General features: G+C 47.3%; 1 protein-coding gene across 2 annotated transcripts in view; it reads left to right on the top strand.

The window, feature by feature from the left end:
- The first annotated feature begins 3,532 nt into the window (after positions 1-3,532).
- The window catches only part of CCDC63 (coiled-coil domain containing 63), a 32,210-nt gene continuing 12,935 nt past the window's right edge, over positions 3,533-22,807 (top strand). Inside the window, exons 1-9 of one of the 2 annotated variants that reach the window (XM_059139943.1) lie at positions 3,533-3,645; positions 6,451-6,492; positions 7,209-7,303; positions 7,701-7,870; positions 10,699-10,888; positions 14,701-14,820; positions 17,794-17,975; positions 19,016-19,197; positions 20,852-21,072. In XM_059139943.1, coding sequence (XP_058995926.1) covers positions 7,295-7,303; positions 7,701-7,870; positions 10,699-10,888; positions 14,701-14,820; positions 17,794-17,975; positions 19,016-19,197; positions 20,852-21,072 — 1,074 coding nt within the window. In that variant the 5' untranslated portion in view covers positions 3,533-3,645; positions 6,451-6,492; positions 7,209-7,294. The remainder of the gene's footprint in view (positions 3,646-6,450; positions 6,493-7,208; positions 7,304-7,700; positions 7,871-10,698; positions 10,889-14,700; positions 14,821-17,793; positions 17,976-19,015; positions 19,198-20,851; positions 21,073-22,807) is intronic. The other variant, XM_059139942.1, reaches the window with a different exon arrangement.

Raw genomic sequence — 22,807 nt, 5'->3', positions numbered from 1 at the left:
GCTGGGGAGGATTCTGAAGCTGTAAATATGAATTAGGGACACCCAAGCCATATGTACTTTTTCCAAAATTATTTGTTATTTTGTTAAAAAAAAAAATTCTGGGGCACCTGAGTGGCTCAGTGGGTTAAGCCTCTGCCTTTGGCTCAGGTCATGGTCCCGGGATCCTGGGATCGAGCCCCGTATTGGGCTCTCTGCTCAGCAGGGAGCCTGCTTCCTCCTTTCTCACTGCCTGCCTCTCTGCCTACTTGTGATCTCTGTCTGTCAAATAAATAAATAAATGAAATCTTTAAAAAACAAAAAACATTCTGGCAGAAGTCAGAATCCCATCAGACTGCCTGACCCTTATCTTATGGATTACTACTGTTTTTATTTTGAACACATAGATGGAGTGAAATATTTAGCAATCCATTTAGGTTTTCAAGTTTGCAGTTCGACCCTGGCAGTCTCAAGAAATTAAGGCTCAGAAAAGTCAACTGACTCTCCTAAGGGCACACAGCAAAGCAGTGGCAGAGCCAGGACTAGAACCAGGATTTCTGAACAATTTGTCCAATGTTCTCTCCCCTATAACACTGTGCCCTCCCTGCCTGTCCTCCCATTTATGAGATTGCTTTCACGGTTCTTCGAAAGAGGTGATTGTGTTCTCTCATCATCTTTCCCAGACCCCATGTGATTGGGCCGACAGTGGACATTAAATCTAGACCGGGCCAACTGGATTCTCTTTCCTCAGTTGAGATTAAAACATCAATGTGTTTTTGTTGTTATTTTTGTTTTGTTTTTTAAAGATTTTATTTTATTTGTTTGACAGAGATCATAAGCAGGCAGAGCAGCAGGCAGAGAGAGAGGGAGAAGTAGGCTGCCCGCTGAGCAGAGAGCCCAATGCGGGGCTCGATCCCAGGACCCTGAGCCGAAGGCAGAGGCTTAACCCTCTTAGCCACCCAGGTGCCTCTGTTTTATTTTGTTTTTAAACTGGGTTCCAAAGTGGGAACTCAAAAGAAGCAAGCTGGCAGGAGAAGAGAACAAAGAAAATAGTCTTCAAAAATAAGAGGTCAGGGATAGCTGACTGGCTCAGTCAGCAGAGCATGGAACCCTTGATCCTTAGGGTTGTAAGTTCAAGTACCACATCGGAGGTAACGTTTACTTTAAAAAAATAAAAATAAAAACAAGAGGTCAGGTTGGGAGACCAGGTAGTTTGAAAGACAGAGTTGGAGAGTTGGAGAGAAGAGCTGATTTGGTTTCTGATAGCTTTCTAGTTCTTAGTTTTTGTTCTTCATAGGAATGTGTCTCCAGTTTACACATGATAACCTTGGTATTCATATAATTTAGCATGATTTTGGCTGCAGTAAGAAAATTTACAGATTCTTGTAACAGGAAGTACAGAGCCAACATGGATTTCAGGCATGGTATAATCAGAGTTCCTGCTATATTTCTCTGCAACTCTTTTTAGGCCCTTTTTCTCCATCAAGTGTTGGCTTTGATCTCACACTGGCTTATCTCATGGTTAGAAGAGGGACCATCAACAACAGGGACAACACGCCTCCTGTTCCCATCCATGCAGCTAGAAAAAGCATTTCCCCTCCAACCCCAGACTATAAATACTTCCTTTCTGTCTGATTAGGTCACTGTCAGTTATATACCTATTCTTGACGCTTTGCAGTCTCCAGGAGAATGCTGTGCCAAATGATTGGCTTGCATTTGTGTTCCTGGTCCAATCATTGGCGAGGAGGATGGAAAGGATTGGCTAAGGGTAATTAATTGAGATCTACCCTGGAGATACACGTACAAATCAATTTCCATCGGCTGAATGGGAGAGGGCTGGTTACCTGAACAAATTGGGATCTGCCAGGAAGGAAGAAGGGGGAACAGATGCTGGAGAAGGAAAAAAAAAAAATCATTTTGAACTATTTTGAGTGGATGTCTGATCCTTGTAGCCAAAGACTCATTTGGACAATCAGCTTCCTGGTCTCTGGCCAATTGCCTTTGCCCAGCTCCTCTGTAGCCTGATTCTAATTTCCTCCTCCGTTCTGTGGACTCTGTTATCGCCAACATTTCTCACCGCTGGCTCATTGCTTTGGCAAGCTGGTATCTCACTCTGCTCCAAGCCCCGCCGATGGAGCTGAAGATCCCTTTAGCAGAATCAGTTCTGGCAGGTTCTAATTTAAAAAGCCTCACACTTCTCTGCATGGGGGCTGCTGAGATCTGCATCCATAAAGGCAGGGAGAGTAAATTCTTCAGAGGAGAACCTATTTTTAACAAGTCCTGGACCTAATTGAACTTAATCGTTTTTCAGTCGCTGACACTTGAAATGTGTGAGTCACTAGGCTATGTATGGAGCTGAGGGCTATGGTGGCCCTTTAAATAGCAGAGAGATGGTAGCTATCAGCTTCCAGAAGAGCTGCTAGGGTCTGGGGCTATGGCTTCACTCAGGGTTGCCCCTGAGACAGACAGCCCTGCATTCCAGTCCTGGCTTATCCACTTACTGCAGCAGTCGCTATTTCTTCAAGCCTGTTTCCTCATCTGTAAAATAAGGTTGGGAACACTTGCCCCAAAACATTTCATGTGAGTCATCAAGGCCTGACAGGAGGCTGCCCCAAATCTTCATTCTACTTGGCATGAATATTCACGTTTTCCTTGAAGAAACATTAATGTCCCTGGTTATGACATGTTGCCCAAACCCCATACATTATATACCATTACACTAACTTTCCTCATGGTTACAACGTGGCTGCCAGCAACATCAGGGACAACATGTTTCCTTGTGCACCACATTAACTTTCTGAAGCCAAAAATACAGTAAGTTCTAAAACACATCTTGTCCCGAGAGTTTAGGGATAAGACAATGGAGATCTTAGTGTGACTGAGCTACATACAGTTATTCCAGGGCCTAGTGGGTAAGGTAAAAATCACATTGAATCATGATCACCCTAGAAAACCAATACCCCCATCATTTGCCTTGAGCAATGTGGCTGCTTCTTGAAGTTAGCCCAGAAAGAAGTGGTCAGTTGGTGTTTTGGGGCCATTTGTATGGAAAATGTTTATCTTTAAACTACTCCATTTGGCCTGTGAAAAATGCTCCTGCCAGGAGTGACCTGGGTCAGACTAGGGTTCCCTGTGTCATGCTCACAGAGGGTGGGTGTGGGTCCTCCTGAAGAAAATGACAGGCAATGTCCCCACTGCTGGTGAAGTTCGTGTTGTCTTAAATTGTTTCTCTCTTGTTTTGCAGAGCAGGAAGAAATGGGTCCGTTTTGGTGCGTGTGGAGGGTGTACCCATCGCAGCTGCGGTAAGGCTGTGGGGAGAGTGTGAATGCAGGTGCCAGCGATGAGGGAGCCCCTGAGATGGCGACTGAGTGGCGGTGGGAGTGGCTGTTACTGACTATCGTGAAGGTAGCTATTCTGGAAAGGGGTCGCTGAGAGGTATGTCAGTCCTCCACCGTCCACCTTCTCGCCATTCGCTTGGGTTCTCTTCCAGAGCCTTCCAGGGAAGAACGCCTGTCTGTGCGGGTCACAAAGGCGCCAGTTCCAGGGCTCCGAGAACTTCCAGACGCGGGGCTGGGGGTGGGTGCAGCGGGGCCGCGCAGCGAGCATTTGTCTCGGTGCCCTCGGAACTGCCCCCGCCATCTGACACGCAGCTGGGGCTGGCGGCCCCGGGTAAGTTTCACCACTTGTTGCTCCACAGCTCCCCCTGCTGGTGGCGGCCCCCAGCCCATTTCCTTTAAGCTGCCCTAAAGCTGGAAAATATCGTAAGCTCCCTCAATTAAACATAAACTACAATGCGTAAAATAACTTCAAGAGGGGCGCCTGGGTGGCTCAGTGGGTTAAGCCGCTGCCTTCGGCTCAGGTCATGATCTCAGGGTCCTGGGATCGAGTCCCGCATCAGGCTCTCTGCTCGGCAGGGAGCCTGCTTCCTTCCCTTCCTCTCTCTCTGCCTGCCTCTCTGCCTACTTGTGATCTCTCGCTGTCAAATAAATAAATAAAATCTTTAAAAAAAAAAAATAAAAAAAAATAAAATAACTTCAAGAAAGTTCAACAAACTCCCATTTCACCCTATAAATATCCCTTTTAAAAAAACTGTATTTCTGTACCCCTACTTGGCTAATGCCCCAAGTACATCTTTAACTTACCACCAGGTTGGGCGGCCTTTGTTCAGGTTTTATAGGCTCCTCTCTCAGACCTGGCATTTTATAACCCATGCAGGCATGGGTCTGGCTTTTCCTTTAGTGACAGTTGTAAAAATTCAGCAGCAGAGGAGGAGCCTGCCTTCCCTGCCCCTGCTAATTAAATGTTAGTTGGGAAAGGTGATCTCTTCATTCATTCAAACACTATTTGCTAAGAGCTTATCCTGTGCCCCAGACTATGGATGCTGTAGTGGCTGGACTGAAGCCCAGGGAAGCGGAGGGCATGTGCTTGAGGGCAGGCTTTGAGCTTCCTCTCTGGAATCGCAAAGTCAAATTCCTGCTAGCTCTGGGCAGTTGCAGAGAATGTGGGAATTGGAGAGAGGAGTTAGGTAGGCACTAGGGAGCAGTGAAGTCTGCAGCCAGGAGAGTGAGTACAATACCCACATTCGTATTTTAAAACACTGCTTGCTAAGGGGCGCCTGGGTGGCTCAGTGGATTGGGCCGCTGCCTTCTGCTCGGGTCATGATCCCAGTGTCCTGGGATTGAGCCCTGCATCGGGCTCTCTGCTCAGTGGGGAGCCTGCTTCCCCTTCTCTCTCTGCCTAATTCTCTGCCTACTTGTGATCTCTCTCTGTCAAATAAATAAATAAAATCTTTTAAAAAATTTAAAAAAAAAAAACACTGCTTGCTAAACAGGGTGGAAAGAAGGTTGAACCCACCCATAGGCCTCCAGTTTGAGACCCTGGAATGAGAGAGAGGTGAGCCAGGGGCTGGAATACTGGTGGGGCTCTGAAGGCTCATCTGTGAGAATGGGGATGAAGCTCTCTGTAGGGAACACAGTGGGCCCAGCCCAGGGGGCACAGACAGAGAAAGACCTATGTTGGTGTCTGGAAGCTAGGGAGATCCTAGCTCTCTAGGGGAGCCTGGCTCTGGGTGTGTGGAGTGGGTATCAGCAAAAAGGTGGGAAGTGGATGGTGCCTCCAGTTCCCCGGGAAAAACACACAACACAACCAAATAACTCAAGGGCAAGATAAACTGATACTTGACAGTCCTGATTCACAAACAAGGTACATTCATCAAACACCTGTTATGTGCTAGGCACTGTGCTAAGAGCTTTATACACATTAGTTTATGCTGAGAGTTCGGTATGAGTATCCCCATTCAAAAGATTTGCTTTTAAGGAACCTCCAGACTTTTCCAGACTTCTTTGCCAATCACTTCTCCCTGGATGTCACCACTTATATTAGATCACACACCACTCTGAATATTCCTTTCATCCACTTGCCTCTCAACCTGGATGTCACCACTTATATTAGATCACACACCACTCTGAATATTCCTTTCATCCACTTGCCTCTCAACCTTGGGCCAGCCAGTAATTTCTACCCAGAATTCCTTCCCCACTTTTCCTCTCCTCTTGTTGAACTCCTATTCATCCTTCAAAACCCAAATTAAAATTTATTTCCTTTGTAGAGTCCTTTCCACTGTATTACCCTAGACAAAATTCATACCACCTTGAAGGCCGACTTACCACTGGATTCCCTAAAATGTTTAGCACACGGTAGGGGTTTAGTCTGTGTGCTAATGGAATTAAGCACTTTGGGCAGGAGAACTCATTTGGTTACAAGCAATAGAAAACTCCTCTCAGATTGTTTTAAGAGAGTATGTTATTTGTGTAACTGGATATGACCCAGAGGCATCTCTCAGGCTTGGTTAAGTCCAGGGGTTTGAATGATGTCCCCAAGTTTCAATCTCTCACCATTTTTATCTTCTCCATGTTAGCTTTATTTTCAGGCTCCCTGCAGAGGCAAGAACGTTGCCAGCCACTCTCTACCTCATTCAATAGGTTCAAGAGCAGCAGGAAACAAAATCCTTCTCTTCTGAGTGTTCAAGCTTAAACCCCACTATTCGTTCTGCTGGGATGAGTCTGTGTCAAGTTCCCAACCCTATAATGATCACGCTGACGGGGTTGGGGGGGTGGGGATTATGCAGATAAGCTAGGGATCTGGCATTCTGGTTGGCCCTTCCAGAGTCACATATTCCAATCTGATAGGAAGGGGTGGGGTCAGTCCCAGGGTCAAAAAATGACGGCGAGTGAAGGTGAGGATGGTTTCCCAGAACAAATCCAGGTGTTGTCACCAGAAGCTAGAGGAATACCGCACTCTCCTCAGCCCTCATAAACAGTTACTACACTGGACCTTCACCACATGAAACACTCCATACAATACCATTATCATTCCAGCCTGTTTGCTGAGCACTTACTATGTGCCAGGCTCAGTGAGGTGCCTTAAGGCTTCCCAACCTATGAGGTGCCTTCTAGAACTTCTCTTATTTTCCAGAGGAGGAAATGAGGCCCAGAGGACGGAAATGACTTGCCCAAGGTTAGTAAGTGGAGGAGGAGGAATTTTTGCCGAGATCTGATGATTGACACAACTAATACTTTAACCCACTGGACTGCCCACCCACCCTCAGTGGGTGGCAAAGCTAGAAGTTTCTGCTTTAGAAATCTAGCCCTTCAAGTCTGGGAGTCGGGGTGCCGTGGATCTCACAGCCCTCTGGGTCTTGTAGGGTTAACATTGTCTTCCCCTCCTCTGAATTCATGGCCCAGATGAAGTTCAAGTTATGACTTGATAAAAGTGCCTCTTGGTACCTCTGGATCCTGCTTTAAAAGGCAGGTGTATATAAGTGTGCAGTCTATCCTTAGCTGAAGCTGATGCTGGACTAATTGCATGGACTAACTCATCAGAGGTCACATTGCCCTGATGCCATTTGCCCCCTCTTCTTCTGGAACACAGGGAGCAGGAGGGTAACCAATATGCCAGAACCATCTGCCTGGCTCCTAATAATAAATTGTGAGAGGAACGGGTTTCAGGCTTGCATTGCTTATTAAAAAAAAAGAGAGAAGAAGAAGAAGAAGAAGAAGAAGAAGGCTCTTCTCACACCCGGGCCGCCATCTGCCGTGTCCTCCACATGTGCCAAAGTAGTGGGAGGAGGAAAGAACTGCAGGGGGTGGGGACGGGAAAAGGGGCCACTGGGTCCCACACTGCCAGCCGGGTAGCTCACACATTGTCTTCCTTTTGCCGGTGTGGACAGACAGGACATTGCAGAGACAGAGAGAGAGGAGCACTCACTGGCTTTGATCTACCCGGTGTCTAAGCATAGCGAAAGCACAAGTCCTTCAAGATGCCGATGGTAGGTATCAGCTCTTGTGTATGGAGCGCTTCCTGTGGGTCAGGCACTGTGATAGCCGCTAAATACACATATTAGCTCATCTAATCCTGAAAACAAATCTATATGCACCCATTTTATAGATGAGAGACTGAAGGCTCAGAGACGTTAAGTGATTGACCCAAGGTCACACAGCAAGGCCGCCTCTTCAGTATGCAATAATGAGGCCCAGCCTCCTCTCTACCCTGGCAACCCAGAGTAGGTTTTCCATGTAACAGATAAGCAGTTGACATCACCCAAGGGTGATCTTCCACCTCTAGTCCTGCCCCCAGATGCTCTCCTGCCCTCTGCCCTTGAGCTGACATGTAGGCTTCTCTGATCACCTAACCAGTTGCTCAATGCCTCTCCCCATCTCACCCAGCCAAAGAAGCACAGGAGAAAAAGCTCCGAAACCATCCCGGAACCTTCGGAGAAGGTCAAAGAGCAGCTGGCTGAGGCTGAGCTTCGGAAGCTGAAGCAGCAGTTCAGGAAGATGGTGGAAAGTCGGAAGTCCTTTAACTTCCGTTCCCAGCAGAAGATCTCGAACCAGCGGTAAGTGATGTTCAGAGTTTCATACTGAGTGAACTTGGAGAAAACTTTGGATTTGGTTTCATGCAGTTTGCCTTCTCATGTCGCCTCTGGGCGGGGATCTGATTCTGAAGCCCTCCTGGGTACCTAGGTGGGCCAGCTTCAGTGGCAGGGGGTATTTATTCTCAGAAGCCAGCGTGTCAGCAGGGCCCCAAGGGGGAGCAGGACGCCCATGTCTCAGGGAAGGACCCAAATGAAAACTTCCGGTTCCTGTTTCTTTCTACACGTAGATTTTGTTGTTCCGCGTCTTCATCTCAGCGTTGGCTGGTGGAGGATGGCTGCCCCAACTCCTGAGCTACCCAGGACAACACCCAGAGGCCACGGCTACCGTGACTCAATTCGAATCCCACGCTCCCAGGAAGGGGGGAATCTGATTGGCTTAGCTTTGGTCAGGTGTCTACGCCTGGCCCAATCAGCTGTGGCCAGGGGGCGGGAACTGGGACTTAGCATACAAAAATGGCTCTTGAGGTTTGCTACCATGGTTCTAGCAACTGGAGTGAGGGGTTACCAGAGAGGAGGAAATCGCCAGGCTGCGGCTATCCCAAAAGATGTTTCCTGCTGTGCGTCGTTAAATGGAATCTGCAAGAACAAATAGAAATTATGATGTGGATAGCTTTTTTAGACAATAGAAAAGTGTTCCCTGGGGTTGAATAAACAAATATCTTCAGATTCCCTTCAAAGGAATGTAATTCCTTAGCTACAGCCGTAACGTTTATACAGACGGAAACTTCCCATTATTAGAAAGAAAATTATTAAAAACAAATCTTGGATGTTGTGTGAAGTTCAGAGGGTAGGGGAAGTGGGGTGGTTCAGATTTTCAGTAGATTTAATTCACACAGAGCTAGTCCATAGGGGAGATTCATGTAAATTATAAAAATGTGCCCTTTCTTAAGACACTTTACTGCCATCTGTTGGAAACACTGTCATTACGTAGGGATTTTTTTTCGAACAAGATGAAGCATCCCCCAGGAAAGTAGAATAAGTCAAGGAATCAATGATTGTTTTTCAAGCAGATAGAACTCCCTTTGGATGGTGCAGTCCACAACCTGCACTTCTGTGCCTGGTAGGCCTGATTCACAGCCTACCCCTGGTAAGCATCAGGAAAAGCCTCCTCCCTGGTGGGTCTCTGACAGTTTCTCTTAAATCTTACCCTTAGTTCTACTTTTACTGCAGTCCATTTGATCTGGTTTCACTGTGATGGACCTGAAAGGAAGTGGGTGGAAAAGTAGAGATCTTAGATTCTTCTAGTGCAACACCTGTAAAGGGGCCAGGACTCAGAAGAGCTCAGTGAGGTTGCAGTATTTAAGGAGGTGCTTTTTCCTCAGTGCTCGTCCTGCACCTGTACCCCCCAAGAGTGAAGGCTTCCTTAAACTTAGGGGCACCTCACCCCCAGTTCCAGCCCTGCTGATGAGACAGACAAACCTTCCTTTTGCTTTTACTGTGCCCTCCGAACTCCCAACTCTGGTGGACTCTCCTGCTCTTTTTTTCTCTTCATCTTAACAAAGACCCCCTCCCAAGAAGGGCTTAAGAGGGAGAGAAAGGTCCCAGCTGGTTTAGAAGGCAAGCAGCTCTAGAATTAGGGGTACGCCCCCACATGTGGCTATGTACATTTGTAGTTGATGAAAGAAGATTAAAAATTCAGTTCTTCACTTGCACTAGCCACATTTCAAGTTCTCTAGCCACATTGCAAGTTCACTAGCCACATTTCAAGTGCCCAACAGCACTTGATGGTGCCTGGTGGATGCTGTTGGACAGTAGATAGAGAACATTCCTGTCATTATAGAAATTCTACTGAACATTGGCACCTGGGTGGCAGTTAAGCGTCTGCCTTCGGCTCAGGTCATGATTTCAGGGTCCTGGGATCCAGCCCAGAATGGGTCTCCCTGTTCAGCGGGGAACCTGGTTCTCTTTCTTCTGTGCTCGCTCGCTCTCTCTCCCCCTCTTCCTTGCTCTTGCTCTCTCTCAAATACATAAAATCTTTTTTAAAATGTGCATATGCCTGATTGAGGATCTTGTTACAAAGCAGATTCTGATTCAATAGGTCCTGGGTTGGGGCCTGAACTTCTGCATTTTTCCAAGCTCCCAAAGGGCATCGAGGCAGCTAGGCTGTGGACCATGCTGTCTGCTGTGTCAGGTGCTCAGACTTTGCCAGAAACTCGGCCTCAGCGCCATTTCCCATTGTTCATTTGCCATCGCCTGAGCCTTTTTTTCATTCAAAAATCCCTGTTTGTCCACAGTCCTACCGCTGTCCTCTCCAGAGGAGGGAGAGGGAGAGAGAGGAGGAGACTCATGTCAGCCGATTTCATAAATCATTAGCACCCTGCATAGAGAAACTGGGGGAGGTTGGAGGTTACTGCGCACCTCTGTGTTGATGCGAAATTGAAAATGCCTGCCTGATGGGCTTGCCTCTCATTACCAGAGATAATTGGCTGTGAAGTCTAGAAAGAAAGTCAGCAAAATCAGACAGATGCCTGTGAGCTGCTGGCAAAAGAAAGAACACTTCCCCCCACCCCCGTAGGTAATGGGTTTTGACAGGCACAGCTGCAAATTGTTCCCTAGGAAGAAAAGGCCCCTAGCAAGGGGGCAGAGCTTTGGGGTTGCAGATGGCCAGAGCTCTAGACCCAGACCTGAGACCTGCAGTAAGCCCCCTGCCACCCTCCAGGGAGGAAGGTGATTTGTCTGCCTGTGCTTGCAGCGCTAAGGAGCCTGGAGCCGCAGAGTGAGGTGAACTCCGGGGCGCAGGGTGTGAACTCCCGGCCTGCAGGGTTAATGACGTGCTGCTTTCCCAACAGCAAGGAAATCAAGGCCCTGCAGGAAGAGCAGGATGAGATCACTCTGCTTTTGGGTCTCATCAAGTCCTCAAAGAACTTGGATCTGAATGAGAAAAACTACATGGAGCTGTGTTTCCTGCTGCAGACCAAGGACGACTATGAGACCCTGATTAAATCAATGAAAATGTTGTTGGCAGAACTGGATGAGAAGGTGTGGTCTTTCCCTTGGAGGGTTAACTGGAGTGTGGGGAGGAGGGGGCTGGAATGGGGGGGGGGGGGAGTACCCATGATGCCTTTGGCCAGATTTCATGCCCCATGTTCTAAAAGTGACCGAGCTTCCTCCCCAGCCTTGTGACCTCTACTCTCCCAGTCCATTCCTCCACTATGTTTTCCAGCACCTTCCCTCTCCACTCAGAGTAAATTCCCAGCCCTACTGTGCCGATCAGGAGAGGTTAAGTTATGCAGCAATTAACACCCCTACCCTCAACTCAGTGGTTTAAAACAATAGAGGGTTCTTCCCTGTTCATGCTATGTCTCTCATGGATTGGCTATGGGCTCTTGTATCTTCTCATTTGGGACCAGGCAGATGGGGTATCCACCATCTTGAATATCGCTAGATGCTGTGACAAAGAGAGTTCTGGAGAGTCTCATACTGGCAATTGAATACGGCATCCTGGGAGTGGCACGTCACTTCTGCCCATGACCCAGAGGCTCAAAATTGTCTACCAAATCCATATATACTCCAACAGCCCATCCGCTAAATGGTCAACTCCACCCATCCACAAATGGAAGTGCGTGTATCCAGAAGGCAAAGAGCTGGAGACATTTGCTGGGCCGTGTTAATGGTCCTATCCCTTACTATGGCTTGAAAGCTCCTGTGTGGTCTAGCCCCAGCCTGCCCCTCTGTTCTCATCCCATGTCATTCCTTTCTCAACTCATCTCCCTCAGCTGCAGAACACTTGTCTTTTTCCAAATATGCAAAAACTGTTCATATCTCGGGGCCTTTGCACATGTTACCCTGATCCCTGCTTCTTGTCCTTTATGGCTCAGCCTAAATGTGACTTTCTCAGGAGCGCCTTTTCTGTACCCTTTCTCCTGATTAAAGTGTATCCCCCTTGCATTAGTTAGGTTCCTGGCCAAAATAAACAAACAAACAAACAAACAAACAAAGTATGCTCAATAGTACTTTGAGAAGAGTTTTATAAGGCTCTATTTACAAGGGTGTGAGCCCAGAGTAGGGACACTGAAAACCCTGTAGGGTTAGCCGCAGTGGGCAAGGCAAACACTCTGGAACCTGAAGACAGAGAGCAAGCCGGGGCAATAAATACCCCAGCCTCTTTCTTCTCGCCCAGTGCAAGGGAGTCATCATGGGCTCCTTCTGGATCAGCCTCCTGGGGCCCAGAACCGGGTGGGTGGGATAGAGTGGAGAATGAGCCTTGTGGGGGCACACAGAAGATCTCCCCCAACTCCCCTACCTCCGCTCATGACATCCCATGTCACGTCCCTCATAGCCCTTCTCCCAGTGGTAATTAGACTTTAACACAGGAGTCATCTGTCTCTAACCTGTCACCTCCAGGAATGGCGAGGACCATGTCTGTTTTGTTCCTCTCTCTACCCATCCTGCGCCTATCCCATTGCCGGGCACGTAGTAGGTCCTCAATAAGTATTTACTAACAGAGAATCTGGAACTATCATCCCATATTTCCTCTGCTTCCAACCCTTCAGTAATTTCCTATTGTTCGTGAGCTCAGAGCCAAACTCCAATGATTTGGTTTGTTGGCTCGGCTGCCTTGGGTCCCTCCTGCCCCTCCCACCTTCACTCCTGCCCTCCCCACCCCCGCCCCCGTGTTCTTTCCACACTGGCCACTTTCATGAGCCCATAGTGCTTTCTCTCAGTTGCAGGCCTTTGCACCTGCTGTTCCTTCTGCCTGGATTGCCCTTCCCCATCTTCTCTGCTTGGGGAGGTCCTCTTCATCCTTCAGGTCTCAGCCCAAATGCTCTTTCTGCCAGAGGGTTGTTCCTTCATTTCCTCTCCTTGATGCCCCTGCTGTCCGTGTCCAAAATACTTTATTTATCTCCCTTTTCCCAGGACTAACTCTGCTTTATAGCTTGTTTCTAGCCCTAGGTTGTAAGTTTCTGTGAGGGCAGAAACCATCATACTGTCTTGATTGCCATCATACCCTTTGTTGTCTGGCACAGAGCAGGTGTTTAATAATCAATGATGAGTGAATGAATGAATGAATGAATGATTATATGAATGAAAGAGAAAGGCAATAACAGTGAAGAAAGTGGAAAATTGAAGAAAAGATGGGGATGTGGGTCCTCAGAAACAGTAGGCAAGCTACTTTTTAAAAAGATTATTATTTGTCAGAGAGAGTGAGCACAAGCAGGGAGAGCAGCAGGCAGAGGGAGAAGCAGGCCCCCTACTGAGCAAGGAGCCCGAGGCAGGACTCGATCCTAGGACCCTGGGATCACGACCTGAGCTGAAGACTGATGCTTAACTGACTGAGCCACCCAGGCATCGCAACTATGTTGGGATCCTCAAGAGAATATGGTTCTCACTGACCTGTATAAAAACCCTCTCTGCTGAGTTCCATCTCAGGGTGGGCAGGTCCCAGAACCCCCTGCTGCTGTGCCCACCTCACAATTTCCAGAGCTGCTTCCTTGCTAGAGGTCACTGGAGGCAGGGACCTCCTGGGGCCCTACCTGGCCTCAAAAAGCAAATAAGCCTGTGCCTTTATGCTGAAGAGAGCACCTCACATAGGCAACATATTCCTGTTGGTGGCCTTGTCTTTGTCCTCCCAAAGACAAATTAGAGGCCTAATTACTCTCAGCATCACAAAAGCAACATCTGACATAAAGGCACCGAAGGGAATAGGAGGCTGAATGGGACGTGCTGACCTACACCTTCCTTTGAAGAGGAGCTGGAGCCTGAGGTCTCTGGGTCAGCTCAGGCAGGGGCGGGTATGCCTTCAGGACAGGCAACGCTGTAGGCCCGGGAGGCTGCCCCCCCATCTACTGAGCCAACGTTGTGTTGAAGGTGCTGGGTGCCGCCTGTGCAGAGCCCAGGAGAAGAGAACCAAACAGAACAGACTTCTGACTGACTTGAACCAAACCCTGGCTGCTAGTATCACTCCTAAACAGCCTTTACATGCCTTATGAGATTATGAGTCCCAGTGGTTCCCTTGATGCCTGATCATCTGAGCAGCCATCTTGTTTGATGTACTGGTGAGAACAGATTGGACTACAAGCAATGTAGTTCTTGACTGGAAGTGGCTGGAAGAATAGAAGTTTGTTTTTCTCACATAATAAGTCTGTCTGGACAAAGGTCATTCCAGGAATTTTTTTAGTAGCTCTGTAAGGAGGGTTGGTCTTTTTCTCTCTGATCCTCTTGGTCTCAAGATGGCTGCCAAAGTGTAGCTGGTGTGGCTTCTCATATCATCACATTCAGTGATGTGAAGAAGGGCTGAGGGGCAGGTTCTTACACTCTAATGAGGAAAAGAATATTTCACAAAATCTTTCCAGCTGATTTTCCTTCATTGGCCAGGGCTAGAGTATATATCTACTTCTAGATCAATCACTGGCAAAGGGAAATGAAATTCTTATCGTTGGTTTGGGGTAGACCCAAATTCTTTCCTGCCAGCTATGGCAAGAGTGTATGTCACTTACTTGAAGTCAGAATCAATGATCCTAAGGGCCTGGTGTGTGAGGAATCCTTTTGGCCACAGGTGATATGAAACCCAACCAAAAGAAGCTTGGACCAAAAGGTGAGTGAAATTCATGTGCGCAGGTAAAAGCAAAACCTCTAAATTGCCTCATTTTACCCAAACTGGCTAAGTGTAGTTGAGTTGAACATGCATTCAAGAAAGAAATTAAAATTCTATTTGTAGGAAAAGAAGGAACATTGCAGTTTTTATTTTAGCATGCTTACATTAGTGAACTGTATAATTTGTACCCATACAGATGTTAATTTAACACAGCTGGGGGTTTTCTTTCTCTCTCTTCATTTTTTTTTTTTTCCAGATTGTTCAGATGGAAAAAAAAATTACAAACCAAAAACAGATCTTCGCAAAGATACAGGAAGCCAATGACCCCCGGAAACTGCAGAAGCAGATCCACGCTCTGGAAACCCGTTTGAATCTTGTACGTAAGGTGTTCTCTGCAGCTTTGCAAACAGCTCTGCCTTCTCTTGCTCAGAGTAGAGAATGATGTCTGTGGAGCCATTAGCAGAACCTACCAATCCTGTTGGTTGAGTCAGGAGAAGGTGAACTAATGGCGTTCATACAAGCCAGGCAGCCTTTTAGACTCATCACCCACTCTGTGCCACCCACTCTGTTCCACCCACTCGGCCCATTGTTACCCAAGGTGCCTTTCTCCTTTTTGCTCTCCGCACTTTATGCACCATGCTGTTGCCCCCACGTCCTCTATTCTAATCCCCCACCTCTCCCGGGATGACTTTTTAGTGCCTTGACTTAAAAACTTGCTCATTTTAAAAAAGCAGCTGAAATATTACCCTTCAGCAAGAGAATTAGTAAGACTTTCTTCCCCCATTGCAATCTGCTCATGCCTCTATTAGACCTAGTGCTTTTTGGTTGTTGTTGATATTGTCTCTAGGAAATATTCAGCATAGACATGCATAACTTAGTAAAGAGAAAAGTGATGTTTCCTGATCACTTCAATTTATAGTGACTTTGTGCATTAAGCAGGGGTCTCTGAATTATGAACTGGCTTACACACACACACACACACACACACATAAAAAATGAATTGCCCATAGAGCAGAAAAATTTAGGGTCAAAGTGGGGCCTTCAGGCATAGCTGGATCCAGGTGCTCCAAACGTGTCTTCAGGATACTTTTTCTGTCCATCTCTCCTTTGGATGGAGATGACTTAATTCTTGGGCAGCCCCCAATGTGAACAAACACCAGCAGAAAAGGACCATCTCTTTTCTAAGAGTTCAATCACAAGTTCCAGGGAGGGTTCCCATTGAGCTATCTTGGATCAAGTGTTCATCCCTCAGCCAATCACTGTGCTCAGAAGAATACATGGACCTGAGTCACATGACTACCTTTGGATCACTCCCCCTCCCCCAAGTCAAGAGAGGACAGCTCTATCCAAGAATGGGGACTGAGAGCTGAGAAGAAGTGGTAAAAAAGCAAAAAGAAGGGAAGAAAGAATGCTGAGCACATACAAACACGTTCCAGTCTGACTAGTGAAATAATAGTTCCCACAACATAATCCAGGAGAGAGGACAAGTGAATTGATTTGGAGGGAAGCCGGTCAGTGCCTCACTATACAAAGCACTTACCTTCCCCCAAACTCTGACCACTAGGCTTTAGCCAGGGATGGCTGAAGTTAATTGGATCTGATTTCTGTCTCCCAGTTACCTGGAAGTGGACTGAACGCAAGGCAGTGTCTTTTTAATATCCATGCCCAGTGATTTGCACCCATGCCTCAGAGGGCCTAGGATGTGTGTTAAAAAGTAGATTCCTGGTTTTGAGTCAGTAATTCTCTAGATTCACTGGTTTTGAATCAGAACCTGTAAGGCTTAGACCCAGGTTTCTGTACTATTAAACAACCTCAGTGAAACTGAAGGTCCCCTTGGTTAAGAATCATTAATGCCCAGTACAGTGTGAAGCTTAGAGTAGGTACTTAGCAAACATCTATTGATGGAATGAACAAATGAATGAATGAACAAATGCATGCATGATTTTCTTTTTTGCATTCATGATTTAATGATGACTTGTCTACAGAGCTGTGCTTTTTTGTAATAGATCTATTTAGAGTTTCTGTTTCTTCCTGAGTCAATTAAGTAGTTTGTTTCTTTCTAGAAATTTGTCCATTTCATCTCAGTTATCCTAATTTGTTGTTTTACAGTTGTTCTTAGTACATTGCCTTATAATTCTTTTTATTTCTGTAAGGTCTATAGTAATGTCCCTTCTTCCATTTCTGAGAGGAGTGCTGCTATTTTACTTCTCAAACGGATCCACTTTACCCCCTTCCCTGACCAGGTCTGGCTGTGCCTTTTGGTAGATTAGGTAGCCATCTCTAAAGGTTATTTCAGGGTCCCAGAATACCACAGGACTTAAAGCCTCCTCCACTTACTCAGTGGGGTCTGAGAGCCCTCCCATTTTTATCCCACAATCGGAGGATAGGTAGCATATCAACAGTCCTAGAGTAAAATTCACACTAAAGTGTGAAGGACTACTGACCAATATCTTCTTAATGATAAGTAGAAGACAGAGAAAGAACAAGAATGATTCTGTTCCTGGATTCCCTTCCATTGTGTGGTGGCCACAGAAACATCCTACAGAGAAACACAGGGCCAGAACTAGGGCTAGGCAGGTAAAGAGCCCAGGATGCAAAATTTGAGGCACTCCTTCTTAGGCTCATGGAAATGCAGGGCTGACACTGGGAGAGCGAGTACCTTCTCAAATTTTGCATTCTGGTGGCGTACCTCGCCTTCCCCCTTCTTGCAGAAACCCAAAGTTTCTCAGAACATGCGTTGGAAAACTCTGCTCGAAGCTACTTTATATCCATTAGGAATATTTTCTGCCATTGTTTCTTTTCCGTGTCTACGTGAGCACTTTGCATAAAAAACTTTTTTTAAGATAAATTTAATAAGATGTACAGAAAAGTGGAGGGAATGAAATAATGAACACCCACATGCCTATCACTTAGATTTAATAATCGGTAACATTTTACTATATTTGTTTCACTGTTCTTTCCCCTGAAGTATTTTAAGGTAAATTATAGACATCGTGCTATTGCACCCCTAAATACTTCTGTTTGCATCTCTAAAGATCAAGCATTTGCCCCGCATCGGGCATTCTGCTCAGTGGGGAACTTGCTTCCCCCCTCTCTCTCTACCTGCCTCTCTGCCTGCTTGTGATCTCTGTCTGTCAAATAAATAAATAAAATCTTAAAAAAAAAAAAAAAAAAGACCACTTAGCCATTTGGGGGCCAACTTCAGCCTCTCACCTAGCACTCCAGCCTCTGTGCTCTGGACCTCCGGCGGGAGGTGGCGGGGAGATCTTCCCACCCTTTGGCTGCCTCCTGGAAGCCTGTCTCGTGCCCCAGGAGGGAGCTCAGTTTTGAAGCACAGCCCTGCCCACAGGTCACCGTGCACTTTGACAAGATGCTGACCACCAATGCCAAGCTCCGGAAGGAGATCGAGGACCTGCGGTACGAGAAGGCTGCTTATGACAACGTGTACCAGCACCTCCAGCGACGCTTGCTGATGCAGAAGAAAACCATGAATATGGCTATTGAGCAGTCTTCCCAGGCCTATGAGCAGAGGTGGGCTGGGGGGAGACCGTAGGGGCAGAGATGCCTCTTAGCCCCCTGCTAAGCACCTCTGCCCGTGGGCTTGTGTCTTGAGGGATCTTACCTCTTCATCATAACTCTGAGCGCTGACTGTGTGCCAGGCACAGTGCTTGATGCTCTGGGGATCATTCAACCCTCACAGCTGCCTGGGTGGTTATAGCCATCTTTTACTATAGACCAGGATATGAAGGCTTTGAGCTGCCAAAATACTGAACCCGAGAGCTAGGTAAACAGTGGAGGGTTGAGATTCAAACCTTTCTTCTGGGCCTTCTCCTCCAGATGCCCCTGCTTTGAGTCCTGGGTTATCTCCTGGCTTCATACTTGTAGGGGTAAGAGGAATATTAGTTGGGCTGTGAAGAGCATAGGTTTTGGAGTTGGAGAGATCGGGATTTGAATTCTGGTTCTGTCGCTACTATATTATTGTAGGACGCTTTGGGGGTTAGTGAGGATTAAATAGTATATGTATATAAGGGTTGGCTGGGCCACAGTAATTGACAAGTGCTGATAATGATGAGGTGGTGATGGTTGTGGTTGTAGTGGTGGTGGTGGTGGTTGTGATGATCATGGTGGTCGTGGTGGAGGTTATGGTTGTGGTAGCGATGGTTGTGGTGGCGGTGGTGGTGGTGATGATGGTTGTCGTGGTGGTGATGGTGATGTTGGTGGTGATGATGGTGGCGATGATTGTTGCGGTGGTGATAATGGTGATGGTGGTGGTAGTGATGGTCGTGGTGGTGGTGATGATGGTGACAGTGGCGGTGATGGTGGTGGTGGTGGTGATAATGATCATGGTGGCGGTGGTGGTCATAGTGGTGGTGATGATGATGATGATAGATCATTTCCTGGTTAGGTCTAGAGCTGGCAGCTCCAGTGACTCAGGTAAGGAGCCTCCATCCCCAGAGCCTCCATGAGTAAAAGAAGTGATGGTCATCGGCAGCAATTCCCTCCACTCTGGTAGGGAGAAGGGAGGGGAAAGGGAGCCTCTGGACACCCAGACTGGGCCCCACCTCTCACAGGCTGGAAGCCATGGCTCGGATGGCCGCCATGAAGGACCGCCAGCAGAAGGACATTTCTCAGTACAATCTGGAGATCCGAGAGCTGGAGCGCACCTATGCCCATGAGACCAAGCTCAAGTCTTTCTTGCTTATCAAGCTGAATGACCGTCTGGAGTTCGAGGAGCAGGCCAAAAAGGAAGAAGGTACACTCTCCAGACATTCTTTGTCGCTCACTCTCAACTGAGGGGGCCCTTCTGAGTAGGGTTGTCAAATTTAGCAAATAACATTATGTCTAGTTAAATTTAAATTTTAGATAAACAGTGAATACATTTTTAAGATTAAGTAAAAAGTTATTTGTTGCATATCTACAATTAAGTCATAATTATACTTGATCAAAATGTACGGTTTGTCTGAAATTCAAATTTAACTGGGTGTCCTGTATTTTATCCACCAACCCTAACCCACAGGCTGTGTCCTTACTCTGAGGCTCCCCTTCCATTGTCTGGGGGAGCAGACTTGGGTGTTGGGTCCCCAGCTTTGGTGATTGGCTAGGAAGATTCACAAGAGTCAGGATGCAGTGACATGCATGGCTATGCGGTAGGGACCCAAAGCGCACGCAAGCAAAGAGGAAAGCCACATGGGGCAAAGTCTGGAGGAAATCAGGCACAAGCTTCCAGAATCTTCTCCCAGGGCAGTCACATAGGACATGCTTAATTGCTCCGGCATCCCCCTGTGACATTTATGAAGAGGTATCTACTAGGGGAGCTCATTAGAGCCTCCATCCCTAAGATCTCACTAGGGGCTGGCCATGTAGGGGTCCTCTCCCTTGTGTGCCCCAGTTCAGCCTCCTGGAAGGAAAGCACGTGTTCAGCATAAACCATACACACCGTCTGCACGGTGTAACCACAGTGAGGCACTCCTAGCATTGAGGGAATGTCTGATAACAATCCACGGGACCATTTACCATTTAAGTGCCCAGATACGGCCAGGGGCCAGCCTTGCAAGAAGAGCCCTTTCTGAGGCCAGCAGTCTCATGGCTGTTGTTTTTACTCTCTCCTGAACAGACTGAAAAGTCAGCTCTTCAGAGAGCCCCCCACCACACCCCGTGGAAGCTGTATTTGTGTTTCGTTCTTTTCACATCTCCTGCCTCCTCCTGCCTTTTCATTTGGGACTGTGGCGTTGCAAAAAGTGTGTTTCTGAGAAACCCCACCTCTCACTCTCTAAATAACAACAGGTAAAGGAGTCGCAGGGCCAGTTGTGCCTAGGAAGATCTAGAAAGATCTTTGTGATGGCCCTTTGGAGGCTAAATCAGAGACAAGACTGAGTTCAGGAAAGGTGGGGCTGTGACAGGCATTAGGCGGGAGAGAGCAGAGCTTGGAATACTTTCTTGGCTTTAGTTCCTTAAATTTGCCAAGGTCTGAGCCTGCCAACAGGATTTCCTTGATCTTCACGCTGCTCAGATGTCACCTCCTTTGAGAGGCCTTGCCACGCCACACAGCTCCCCCGTCACAGCCCCTGATACTGCTCTTCTGTGACCGGAGCCACAGCATGGTGATGTGTTTCTTCTGTTTACATGGGTATCTCCTTTTCTTTCCTCGTCTTGTCTGATTCCTCCACTGCATGCTCCATGGGACAGGGATTTTGTGTCTGCAGAGCCCAGCACAATGTCTGCACATAGTAGATGCTCAGTTAAACATCTGTGGCATGACTAAGGAGTAAAGCGCTTGCCCCCTCTCCTGGAGAAGTCTAGTCTCCTCGCCAGGGCACAGTGACAATATTACAGAGCACGTCTTCCTGCCCAGCACTGCTCTGAGAGACTTCCCTTCAGATTCACGGTTGCCGGCTTCTCCTTTCTAGCTCTCAAGAGAAAGAAGCACAGGAAGAAGACCAAGGGTGAGAGTTTTGAGAGCTATGAGGTGGCCCACCTCCGGCTGCTCAAGCTGACCGAGGATGGGAACCTAAATCAGCTTGTCGAGGACTTTCTGGCCAAGGAGGAGAAGAACTTCGCCAGGTTCACATACGTCACAGAGCTCAACAATGACATGGAGATGATGCACAAGAAGACCCAGAGAATCCAGGTCAGGTGGCTTTTCTTTCCTAAGCCTGGGACCTGCACATCCTCACCACAGCCTTTCTCAAAGCAGCTTCCTTGAAACACTCCTCGAGATGCCCTATAAAGAGGGCCTTGAGGTCTAGTCGGTTTGGGAAACACTATATTCCTCCAGGGATCCTCCCTACATTTTAACCTTTCTGAAATTGGTTTTTGTCTTCCAGTTGACGCACACACACAATGTGGTCCTGCCCCCACACCCCCAATAGTGACACTTATAATCCGTGGCATGTTCTATAATCCAGGGTTCCCTAAACTAGAGCCATGGCTGGATACAGCCTGTGGTCGGTTTTTGTACAGGCCATGAGCTAAGAACGGCTTTTACATTTTTACAGAGTTAAAAGGAGAAATAAAAAGAGGATATACACAGGAGAGATCATATGTGGCCTGAAATGCCTAAAATATCTACTATCTGGCCCTTTGCCTTAAGAGTGTGCTGAACCCTATTAATCAACAGCTTCACAGAATTGAGGAGAGATGGTCAATCCATCTTGAAGAGAACTGATGTATTTGAGCATAGTAAAGGCTCTGACAAGTCCTGTAGTAAAGAAACCTATTTACCTTTGTTGAGACCATAGTTTCCCAAACTTTACTGGCTCCTTGGGCTGCTTACTCTCCAGAACACACATAAACAGCCTTTGGAACTGTCTGTATAGCATAGAATCTAAACTCCTTAGTGTGACACTCGGGCCCTTCAAAATTGGGCTTCAAACTGCCTTGGCAGGTTCACCTCCTCTCACGACCCCAAAGGTACCCTCCATGGCTGCCAGTCTCCGCTGTCCTGTGCACTTCCCTCTTCTGAGGCTTTCTTCATGCCATTTCCTCCCCGACTCCTGCTTTTCTTCTGACCAAATACTGCTCATTAGTCCTGACCCGCACAAATGTCACCACCACTGGGAATTCATAACTCCTCCCATTGGGGGTCCCTGTGCTGTTTGTATGGTGAAGGGAGCCTTTTGCAGTGTCAGTGTCTCCTGAATATGGTGCAGGTGCACTGGTCATGTACAGATAGCTAGTAGCCCGAATACAGGTGAAGACATTTTAATTTACTAGTGGTGAATTAATTTTTATGAGGAGTAGGACAAACATAGCTTGCAACCTTGTGATTTAATGGGTATTATTATTTAGGATGAGAAGTAGTAATAACAGTAAAAAAAATAATGATGAACATAATAAAATGAACACAATTTGACTGATTGAAAGAAAACTATTAATAGACAATAATAGATTGGGATAGGTAATAATCGTACAGGTGGCACGCGAACATGATGAGATGGAAGGTGGTGGTACCAGTGTGGTCATGGGAGACAGAGGGCATGCCCCAAATGGGTACATGGAGGCAGGATTTTTTAAAGAGGGACTATTTCAAAGGTTTAAGGAAATCACAATGGAAAGTGCAGGACCGGCGAGAAAGGGCTCTAGAATAGGTGAGAGGAAAGAGCTGTTTCTGGAATCAGGAATGAGGTGTGGGGGGGAGGGTGTCTCTGTGTCTATCCTAGAGGGACTGTGGCCAAGCTAGTGATCTGCAAAGATCGGAGGACAGTGGGGAGGGGGCAAGTACCCCCAACCTCTTTCCACCCACTAGTCTCCCGCTGGCGCCTCCCAGGGGCTGGGTGCAACCCAAGGCAGGGGACAAGGGAGTCCAGAGCCATAGCCTTTGGGTCTGCAGCAGAGGGTGAGGAAGCAAGGCAGATGGATTTGGG

Source organism: Mustela lutreola, chromosome 11 (assembly GCF_030435805.1).
Source record: "Mustela lutreola isolate mMusLut2 chromosome 11, mMusLut2.pri, whole genome shotgun sequence".
Lineage (NCBI taxonomy): Eukaryota > Metazoa > Chordata > Mammalia > Carnivora > Mustelidae > Mustela > Mustela lutreola.
Note: the sequence above shows the minus strand (reverse complement) of the source record. Positions and strands in the feature narration are given on the sequence as shown.